We start from the raw sequence: 11328 nt of genomic DNA on the forward strand, positions 1-11328 counted from the left end.
CCCCCCCCCCCCCCCCCCCCCCCCCCCCCCCCCCCCCCCCGCTCCCATCTCCCGCTGGACTGGGTTCAGGAGCACGGTGCCTGACCCAGACCAAGCACAGAGTCCACCTCAGCTCTCCCCAGTATGGCCCTCCTGCGGGCAGTGGACCTACTCTTTTCCAGGTGCAGGAACAGCTTGGGCATGCTGGCAGACGTGTCCTGCTGCCGGCGCTTGGGCTGGGGCGAGGCGCTGCTCTCAGACAGCCTGTCACAGTTGGCAGAGTGGCGCGTGGACCGCCTCAGAGACTGCAAGGCTTCCGGCTCGCCTTTGCGCCTTTTGGGGGTGGTTGGTTCACCTGAGGTTGGCTGACTCTCTGTGGACTGTGGTGTGGATGGATTCAGCAAAGGTGGGCTTGGAGAGAGCTCCTCCTGGTTCCTACAGAAGGAAGAGGAATGCATCAGATGTGCCCAGTCCACAGAATCTCTGCAAAGCCTAGAGGGGTTCCTCAATGTCCTTCTTCAGACAGAAAACACAGCCTCCACTCCACTCCAGGAGGCTTAGAAACTTTCACTTCCAGACATGCCAAAACAAATACTTTCTTAAAAGGTACCTAAACATTATTATACCATTTTCACCCTTTTAACTCTTCAAGGCACCCTGGCATTAAAGGCTGTGATATCCTTTGTCCTTGTTTTGTTTCAGTGGTTCGCAACTCAGGGGTGATTCCACTCTGGGGCGAACAAACTCAGGGGTGATTCCACTCTGGGGGGAACACAGACACCTTCTGGAGTCAGTTTTGATGGTCACAACTGGGACAGTGCCACTGGCATCTGGTGGGTGGAGGCCAGGGATGCAGCTTGCCATCCTATAGCGCATAGTTCAGCCTCCGCCACCAATAATGATCCAATTAAAAATATCGGTCGAGCCAAGGCTGAGAAACCATGGTAAGAATACAACATCATTTTGTCACAGTGTAACTACTAATAGGGCTAGAATGCCACAAACGCTGGCCACATTTTGTGGAAACACGCAGTCACAGAAACACTCTGGACACTGGGAATCTTGAGGTTTGGAGGAGGGTGTGGGGACATCAACATAGGTCCCCACTGAATCACACAGGCGTCCCAAATGGGGTGGAACCAACGGGGAAGGAAGGCAGCCAAAGAAGAGATGGTCATAAGGCAGACAGACAATTACCAGACAGGACCTGAGGAGGAAAGGGAGCAAGGGGCTGAAGGGGAAAGAAGGGCAATGCTTGGTGCAGCAAGTGGGAAACTGTCAGTGACTTTGGGGAGCAGACGGAAGCGGGAGACCAAGATAGATGGGAAACAAGCAAGAGGAGATGCAGGGGTGGAAATCATGAAAACAGATCACTCGCTCGGGAAGTGGGCCTGAGGCAGACATGGAAGTAGCTTCCACAGATAGAGGCATGGACTCAGGTGCAGGGGGAACTTTTGTTGTACCCAAAGAATGGAGATTTGGAAATGCTTGGTCACCGAGGGAAGACAGTGGTGACACAGCAGAGCAGGAAAGAAACTAACCTTTACTTGAAGGACTAAGGCAGCCAGCCCTTCATGCACTTCCTCATTTAATAACTATCTACAGAAGCAAATGTTCTTTCCATTGTTAGAAGAAAAGCAAGAGACTCAGATGACACCTCACCAAGTCACAAGTTCAAACCCACACCCAACCTTCTCAGGCCATGCTCTCTTCACCCCACTGTCCTTGGAAAGAAGGGCATTGGCTACTCTAAAGCCAATTTCTCTACACTGAAATCTTCACTTGGTAAAAACTTCCAGAGACATTTGAAAGTGAATGATGACTCAAGCTTACCCAAGAAAAAAGAAAACCACCAGGACGGACAGTGGTTTGCAATCTACTCCCTCCTCCAAACGTGTTGGCCCCATAGCATCCAACAGAAATCTTGGAAAACAGATCTAGCTATTTGATTTCTGATAGCTGATGGTTGAACTGCAAGCTAACTTACCTATTAGTGTTTGTGGTACTTTCCTTAATCGGAAGAAAAAATTTGGACGAAGTCACCTTTTTATACTGAACTTGTTCATATGGATAGAGCAAAACCAATGGGAGAGTGTAATCAAAGGTTATTCTTAAGCCATCCACCATCTCCTTACAAAGGTCAACGCTGGAAGGATAAAAGAGATTAGAGATGCAATAAAATAACAGAACTTTTCAAAATGTCACAATGAAGGCGCACATTTCTAATCAGGAAGAGTTTTAAACACTATATATTACACCTAAGTGTGCAAAACACAAAGTCTGTAGGTGCTAACAATAATTAAATGGGAGCACAGACCTAGAATATAGGGTGCAGTAAGCAAGTAATTGTAACTTACACACTGAACACAAGTGAATATGCTCAGTGCCACACAAGGAGCCCAAGTAGCCTGTGCTATGGAAAGTAGACACACCCTAGTCACCCACAGCTGAAGAGGGTGGTCGTGATGAGCTGACACACCTGTTTCAACTGGAACAATCTACTTGTCTGACTCCACTCCTACTGGGAAGGAGGCAAGCTATGAGGACAATTACTCAGATTAGGGTAAAGACATGTTTGTAAACAGGTTTCAACAAAATTCTCATTCCCCATTCTGGTACTTCTCATAGCCAAAAAAAAAAAAAAGAGTCCACTTCCTAAATTACATCATTGAAAACTTCTTCTAGTGTTGAGGCAGTGCATATCCTCAATGGATTCACATCACACTCCTAAAGAGTTACTGAACATTCTGGAAAAAGAACAGTATTTTGAAACTTAACTGGTTACTGTGTGAATTAAGTATAACAGTATGTGAATTCATAGTAACTGAAACAGAGACAGTGTTACCTGTTCTAAATGGAAGTTTATTCTCTAATACCCAGAGTGAACCATGAAATGCCAACCCTCCCTCCCCTACTTACTTTTTTTCTGCTGGGATATAATGCACATTCACGTTGGCGTGTGGCATAGCATGATGGTGACGAGGCCTCTCATTGGCTGAAAAGGCTGCATTGATAGCAAAATGCTTCACGTATGATTCCAAAATAGTTATAATGTTGGTCTGGCATGGAAGTTTCACTAACTGTTAACAAAAACATAAACATTTGATGTATACATGCCACTGGATAAACCATATATTCCAAGAAACAGTGGTCTTGTGTACATCATTTTTGAAGCTCAAAAATAAAGTCAATTGTGTATGAAGATAATTTTTTAGGTAAATGTGCTTTGAAACTCTGACTTTTCTTCTACTGATCATATCCCCATGTAGATTACAATAACAATTTAAAGTTAATTGATAACTAATTTTAAAAATAAATGCAAGCAATGATTCTCAGCTTAGGGACCTGTTAGAATCATTTGGGGAACCTCTAAGATATCCACAGCTGCCACCCCCAACGTCACAGATCAGTTTTCACCTTAAGCTTGAAGCCCAGGCATCAGGACTCTGCAAAGCTCTCTAGAAGATTCTAACAGGCAGCCAGGGCTGGAAAAGACTGAGCACACTTCCATCAGGAGAACACTACTGCCAGAGAAGTGTAAAACCCAACTCAGCACAGAACCTGAGTTTCACTCCTCCAAGGCTCTCAACTTTCTGTGACTGCAAAATATGGCTCTATTACAAATCCATGTTTTATGTGTCCTCCTTGTTTACCCGTTTCCTCCTGTTGATATAGTAACAATCATCCTCAAGCTTCTTCTTCAGAACGTCAGGGATTTCTATAGTTATTGTTCTTTCTTCCATTTCCTTTTTTGCATGCAGCTCTGGTCCTTCCTTCTGCAATATCACAATCCCATTTTAACTTCCTAAAACAGAGAGTCTACACCCAAAGAAGGACTAACATAAGCACAGCCTACAATGAAACAAACCAGTTAATCCTTGACATTTACACCAGTATGATGTCACATGTTCTAATGAGAAGTATATCAAAGGCCAAAAGTTAATTTGTTTTAGGGCACTAACGACATTGCAAATGATTATTTCTTTTCTTCCCAATTTAACTTTACCAGTGGGATTCATATTAACTTCATATTCAGCAAACAGAAGACACTAAACTCTTGATACACACCATTTAAAAATTAATCAGCATTATAAAAAGTTCACAATTTCATTGGAAAGAAAAAGGTGAAATGATTTGTGGAAACATTTCATGAGTATAAAAAGCCACAGAGAAGTTTTTACAGTAAAAAAGTTTTTTTCCCTTATATATGAAGTACAATTTTATCACATTTGGTTAAAAAGATGGATTTTTACAAAACATTTCACAACTAGAAAATTTTACCACCAAAATATATGCCAAAGAGTTTTTACAATAAGAACTGTATACCACTTCAGTCTTTTCTTCAATATCACCCTCTTCACTTATTTCTCCATCCTTTTCTTCACTGTCAGAGGAACTGCTTATTGCTAGGTAAAACAAAAAACAGCAGGCAAACCTGCATTACACACTTCCTTAACCCTTACATCTACAATTCCTTAGGATGGCATGGGTGTCCTACTGCTAGTAATAATAAACTGCTGTCCAGCATAAAGTTTAAACACTGAACACAAATATTGGACCTTTCAGAATAGAAATTTATTTTTTAAAAATATAATACCAACCTCAAGGGGTGCAAAAACCACACAAGTAAATGATCTGCAAGTGTTTAGTCACCTAGGATCTTACTGTTCGCTGTCACATTCACAAGTGGAGCGAGGTACCATGAAGAAAACATGAGAATGGAGCTCTGAGGCGCTACTATAAGACACTGATTGAGAAGGCAGGGGTCATGTGCAAGACCCACCAGGTCTAATTAGGAACTTTCTGACTGCTACTTTAATTATCAAAAACAAATGGGCAAATGTTTTATGAAATGAGCTTACAAAGTTCCCTTGTCTAAAGTTTCAGTGAATCTTTCCCCTCAACCCTCCAGTATAAAAGAACTAGGTAAAACTCCTTTTAACCAGAGACAATAAGTCAAGCCACTCACAGTTTTCAGCGTTTTCATCTTTTTCGTCAGCAGGGAGGCTTTTTAAGACAGAGTCCACACCAGGCAACCTGCAGCGCTTCCTCTTTCTTCCTGTGCTTCTCCTGAAATGGATAAATACCACTGAAATGTTGACTGATATGGATCTTGAGGTTAAAAAAAATGCAGTAACAATAATTCTTAAGTACCAAAGATATAATTACATTTTAAAACATAAGTGGTAACCTCCATTTCAAAATACTACAGGATAATCTCTCTGAAAGCACAGCAGTTATTTCAAATACAACAGAAACACTATTTGCTCCTATGTTTCAAATATGTTACATGACTTGATAATCCACGTTTATCAGATTTTTAAACTTTTCTCTGACAAAAATTCTAAACCTTAGAAGAAAACACATTGAGCAAAATTCATGTTTCTGGTATTCTTACAGGCGAGCTACAGCTTTTTTGGCCAATTTTCGCTGTAATCTCCGATTTTCATCGGTGTCACGAAGGACATGATCCTCTGCTGCCCATCTATCCCAGCTAAAGGAACAAAAGAGGAAGAGTGTAAAATTCAGTATTTTAGTTTGACAGGAAACAAATGTTAAAAGCACCACACAGGAACACATGTGTCTCAAAATTACTTACCTTTCAGGTATTTTAAATCACAAAAAGAGAAACCACAACTCATTCAGACACAGAAGCAATGGGAGTCTCCAAAACCACCCATAGAGAATCCAAATACAGTCGACTCAGAAGTAATCATTCTTCAGAGTAAGCAAGGTTTAACATAAAAGCAAAAACAGGAAATGAAACTTTCCAAGGAGTGTTTCTAAAACTTAACAAAGAAGTTTGCAATGTTCCTGGGCACAGATGGTCAATGTTCAGTCAGGTTTAACAAGTACACTCACCTTCTGTTCCAACCATTAAAATGGATCAGATATTCTGGGATCTTTCTGCCTTTTTCGTCTTTCCCAACAATAACATCGACGATCTGAAACCAGAAAATACCGTCCACAAACAATAGAACATACAGAATATCAGAAGCTGGATTAGGAAAACTAGATCATGGGCTTTTTTTGTAAAAGAAAGGAAAGCATTCTCTCCTTTTTTGACGGAGAGCTGGGCTGAAACATTTTCCCTTTCAATTCCATTTTTTCCCCTGAGTGGATGCCTCAAAATAGGAAACATCCCCCCAACCACCCCCTGATTGGTCTCTGAGTGTGAGAACGGGTGTAGCTTCTGAAGCCATTAGTCAGCCGAGTTGTCACTAACTAAGAGAGTCCCGGCCTGACAAGCGAGCCTCTGCCGATAGACCTCTGGGAGTTGTAGTCTCCTGGGCTCCGCAGGATCCTAGGGCCAGTTAGGCTCGCAGATTCTGCCATCCCGCCTAGCGGTGTCCCCAGGGGGAAATTCGGGGGCAAATGAAGGGGCGTGTCACCCTTGGGGAGACTCAAAGCAGGGAGGGAGGAGACACGGCAAACAGAAACCTGAGGCAGGGGCAGCGGGTTGGAGCCCCAAAGTAGAACGGAAAGCCCGGAGGGGCGCTGGGCCAGCCCCCACCCCCGACCTGCGAGACCCACTCCCTCACGCCACCCAGACCGAAGGAGCTGCTGATGTGGCTCCATTTTCTCCCAACCTCCGAAACTTAGGGGGACAGGCAGGGGCGCGACACGGCCGACTGAAAACCTAAATGGTGCAAGGCCCTGGAGGACGAAGACACCCGCTCAACCTGGCTCTCAGAGAGGATCCAGGCCTGAGGGAGGGGCCGAGCCCAGACCACCACGGGCCCAGGGCAACGGCGTCGCCAGTTGACAGCCAGCACTGCGGTGCTACCTATGGATTAGGACGGGGGCCGCTCGATTAAGGCATCGCGCGGGAGCCCAAGCGGCTCTAGACAGTACAGGACGGGGAGTGTTAACCTCCAGGCAGAGGCCTTGAGCAAGCGGCCTCCTGGACGCGGAGCCCCCGCCGCCCTCAGGTACACAAACCGACGCCGCGGCTCCTGCAGCGCGACACCGCCAGCGCTACGTTTCCAACGGCGCCGGCGCAGCCCTCGGCCCAGGGCGGAAGCGGAAGCGGAAGCGGAAGCGTCCCAGCCCCGACTCCCCATCGCGGCGCCCCGCGAGCGCCCCCTGCCGCCCGTGCGGCGCCGCGCAGGCCGAGGAGCCGCGAGCAAGGAGCGCCGAGCCCCGCCACTTCCCCCGCTCCGCCGCACCGTCAGCACCCGCATCCGCGTTCGCCTCCCGTCCCGGGGTTCCCGGCCCGCGCCTCCTCCCTGCCCCTCCGCGGCGGCACCTTGGCATCGTACAGCACTCGCGCCTTGGTGGGGTCAGGCTCGAAGCACAGCACTTTCTCCCCTGAATGGAATTTAAATTTCATGCCCTCGCTCGCGCTCATTTGCTCATCGTGGCGGAGGGCGAGGCTCCGGGGCGGGCGGAGCGCGCGCGGTGGGGGAGGGGGGTGGGGGCTGGGAGGTGGCGCGCGGCAGAGGGGTGGCGGGGAGGGAGCGGGGACTGGCGGAGGCTGTGGCCGGCCCGCCCTCGGCCCCGCCTCTGCCCGCCCCGCGCCACCGCTGGACCTCAGAGCGGCCAAGCGCGCGCGCTCCCGATCGAGCGCGTCCCTGTGAGACGCCGCCGGGCTCCCGGGGGGCTGGGAGTCGGGCCCCCCGTGGCCCCTCCAGCCCTCCTGGGAAAGGGGGCCGCAGCGGGCTGCGCCCACGAGGTCAACGCGCCGGACGCGCCGTCTCGGCTCCGAGGACCGGAGAACCTGGGGTGGGCACTGGCGGCGGGGAAGCTCCCTGGCCGCGCCGACTTGGCCACCTTGGCAGAACGCGGTGGTCACCGTGGGCAGGACGTCGGGCCAGAGTCGGGTCTAGAGGGGCAGTGCGCTTGATTCGGGGTGGGGGTGGGGAGCGAAGCGTGGTGGAAGAGAGATTAAAGCACCGGGGTTATAGCGGGCCCAGGACGAGCAGGTGGCAACTCTGGAGCACGCCCGTGACAGCGGGCGAGCAGTGGGTCGCAAGGCTGATGGGTCTTTACCAGGGTCGTTAACATCTCATGTCTCAGCTTCCCCCTGTGGTTTTCCAACACCCACAACTGGCAGAGATGCTCCCTCGAGGTCTGTCTGCTCCAACACACTGAAACCTCCCTACAGGTGAGAGTTGTTCTAAGGCCTATACTAGCAGGTACTGACAGAGAGGGGATGTTCAGGACGAATGACGGATGCTGGGAGACCCTTTCTTGAAGGGCAAACCTCTACAAACAGGAGAGATGGTGCTGGGTTTCTTTTCTTTTGAGGAGTGGAAAGCCTTTAGGCAGTGTAGAAAACTCATCTGCACACTGACTCTGAGGTGGTGGGGAACTGCCAGTCCTCCACACTCTGGGCTCTGTTCTTGCCTCCAGAAATGTACACTTGCCTCCTCCTTCACTGGGTTCCTGATGCGCATCCCTCACATTTCAGTTTGGACACAGCCAAGGGAAAACCCCTCTGCCTTCCCTAGACGATGCACCCTTCTAGGGATTCCCTCTCAGCCCTCTACTTAACCATTTCTTGTGTTTACTGCCCTGCAGTAGAAGGGCTGTTTACTTGGTAAATGTCTTTAAGATGCTCCACTCCTGAAGTTTGGGGAGGCAGGGCTGCAGGGAATCTCATCCAGCTGATCGTTACATACTCTTGCTTGCATGTCCAACTGCGACCCCATGGACTGTAGCCCACCAGGCTTTTTTGTCCATGGGATTTTCCTGGCAAGAATACTGGAGTGGGTTGCCATTTCCTCCTCCAGGGGATCTTCCTGATCCAGGGATCGAACCTGCATCTCCTACATTGGAGGCAGATGCTTTACTGCTTAGCCATCAGGGAAGCCAGGCCTGCCAATGCATACTCTTGGCACACAATGAATAGTGATGAATTGATTGACTAGATTACAGACTTATGAAATAGAGAAGGAAATGGCAACCCACTCCAGTATTCTTGCCTGGAGAATCCCATGGACAGAGGAGCCTGGCTGGCTACAGTTCACGGGGTCGCAAAAAGTCACGGCTTAGCAACTAAACAACAACAACAGTTGTTGGGATAATACAGTGGAGAAAGCAGAGCTGGAGCTATGATTCCTCTTCAGGTTGTGGTTTATCTGGGATGAGATCTTGATGATGGTGTTCCCCATAAATGGCAAGGGGACCTCTGGGCACAAATAATTGCATGTCATACTTAAGCCATAATTTAGTATTAATGTTTTTCTTTTTCTTTCTGGTAAATGGAGATTTCCTCTCCAGACTCTAAGCTTTCAGAGCAAAACTTGGATGCTTTCTTTTATTTCTCTCCATTTCTACCCCTTATATCCTTGAGCAATGCCTTTTCCCCTGTCTTCCTAAAAAGTCCAAGAATGCACAAGGCTTCAGGATCCTAAAAGTTACAAATCCCACTAATGGGAGCACCCCCTGGCAGCCCTCGTCCAGATTAGGACCCCTAGAGAGGTCTTCATGTCTAATGTGGGTGGAGCATCCTTTTCCTCTTGGGTTAAAGGTAAAGAACATGGTGGGCTCTGGGATCTGGTCCTACACTTGTCGGTTCCTAGTTTGTGTCTAACCTTGGACAACTGATTAGTCTCTCTGGGATGCAGTTTTCATACATTTAAAGTGACAATAATAGTGGCTTCTACCTCAGGGTTGTTTTAGGACTAAATCAGTCTATTCGGTGTATATGCCTTTGTGCATAAGAAGTGGTGAGTCAATGCTTGCTGTTAATATCAGGCACTTCTTGAACACTTCTCCTTGTCCCAATTCATTCATTCAACAAATATTTATTGAGCCTCCTGTGTGCTGGATACTAGACACACAACGTAGGATACAGATATTACCCCTGGCCTCAAAGAGGATACATTTCAGGAGGGGCAGAGCAGCATGCAAGCAAATACAAGCCTCCTGGGTACTCTGAAAAGCTGCCCTGGAAGAGGACAGATACAAGGGCTTACATCTCTCTAGGAGGAGGGAAGTGTCAGAAAAAGCTCCAGACTGGAAGTGCTCTTGTTAAACGATAAACTAAAGATATACATTTTAAGAGCAGAAATCTATTGCAATCTGGCAGCACCACACCAGGTGTGGTTAGGAGTGCTACACTGTCAGGAGCTCCGGAGAAGCTTTCACAGAGATAAGGCAGAAGTAAGGAAAGTGCTGATTGGCTACAGCCTAAAGACCAGTTGGCTGTTTCTGATTGGTTGTCCTTAGCATCTTGATTTCATAACGTTGAGCAACTTACTTACAGGCTTAGATTTTGTTTTGCTTACCTAGGCTGCCAAGGCATTAGGGCCACCTCAGTCTAATGGCCTCTTTGTTTAATTGATTAAACTTATTCACCCCTTTGGTCATCCTCTCATGCAGGAGAGATTAACTGACAATTTGGTGTTAGTGCCACTCTCAGTCACTAACAGTTAAGTTGATCTTGTCTCATTGTGAAACTCACAGGTTTTGATGTCAGATCCGTGAAAGATCTGTTTTTGATGTTCAGCTCGGTTTTCATCTTGTTTCTGTTTCTCTAAGTGCAGTGAGACCACCTGATACACTGCTGATGGCTGTGAGCATGCATTTAAGACTATTGAGAGAACACAGCACACCAGGGGCTCTACAATGCCGACTATAGGAGGATAATACCAAGAACCTGAAGTATACACTTTGTCCAGGGCCTGCATAAATCAAACCAATTGGTATCAAATATATCAAAGAATGTACCAGAAGGAGCATCAACCTGTTTTAGCCAAGTGGTTTGATTAATTTATTGCATTTGCTCTAATACCAAAGGTGCTGATCCAGATACAGCAGGAGATATTTGCTATATCCTAGGAGATAGTTGACTCCTCCTCATTCAGCCAACAAGTAATCTATAGCAATTATCTATACCACCTTAGCGAGATAGTCTTGGGACTTTGTTGTGTCACTATGGCCTTAGCAACAGATGCATCGATAGTGCTCAGAGTTAAGTGGCACTGTCTTCCCAGCGTTAACAGAGGGAAAACGAAACTAGCAAGAAGGCAAAAGGAATAAAGATTTCATATTGGGGATGAAGATCTTGATCCATGATCTTGGGAGAGCTGTCTCCCTCAAGATGCCATCTGCTTCTGGGGAGGAACCTCCCTAGTCAATTTTACATCTCCAGCTGGTGTGCAGTTCCAAGGGTCTGGAAGAGCCCGTTTTAAGTGGGGGATGTGTACCCAGGTTCAGTTCCCTGAAGTTTGGCTGCCATCTGAGTAGTGAGGAAGACTTGCTATCATCCCTTCCAAGGAGGTTCAAGAGTTGTCATTGTTCTCAGTGATTCCAAATCAGAAGAGTGGGAGAAAACTGGAAACACTAGTTTGGAGAGTTGTAGCAGATATTTGAGGAAACTAAAAGAATTCAGGATCCAGT

The 11328-nt window shown here is 47.3% G+C and overlaps 1 protein-coding gene across 5 annotated transcripts in view; it reads right to left on the reverse strand.

Annotated features, from left to right (window-relative positions):
* MSL3 (MSL complex subunit 3) overlaps positions 1-7383 on the reverse strand; it is a 16200-nt gene extending 8817 nt beyond the window's left edge. Inside the window, exons 1-9 of one of the 5 annotated variants that reach the window (XM_040266472.1) lie at positions 7229-7383; positions 5842-5924; positions 5378-5473; positions 4949-5049; positions 4306-4385; positions 3633-3755; positions 2899-3059; positions 1967-2125; positions 152-414 (exon numbers count right to left, since the gene is read on the reverse strand). In XM_040266472.1, coding sequence (XP_040122406.1) covers positions 152-414; positions 1967-2125; positions 2899-3059; positions 3633-3755; positions 4306-4385; positions 4949-5049; positions 5378-5473; positions 5842-5924; positions 7229-7330 — 1168 coding nt within the window. In that variant the 5' untranslated portion in view covers positions 7331-7383. Of the gene's footprint in view, positions 1-151; positions 415-1966; positions 2126-2898; positions 3060-3632; positions 3756-4305; positions 4386-4948; positions 5050-5377; positions 5474-5841; positions 5925-6852; positions 6994-7228 lie in introns of those variants that run through there. The other 4 variants (XM_040266475.1, XM_040266476.1, XM_040266474.1 and 1 more) reach the window with 4 other exon arrangements.
* Between the last annotated feature and the right edge of the window lie 3945 nt (positions 7384-11328).

This window comes from Oryx dammah, unplaced genomic scaffold (genome assembly GCF_014754425.2).
Source record: "Oryx dammah isolate SB20612 unplaced genomic scaffold, SCBI_Odam_1.1 HiC_scaffold_23, whole genome shotgun sequence".
NCBI classification, from domain to species: domain Eukaryota; kingdom Metazoa; phylum Chordata; class Mammalia; order Artiodactyla; family Bovidae; genus Oryx; species Oryx dammah.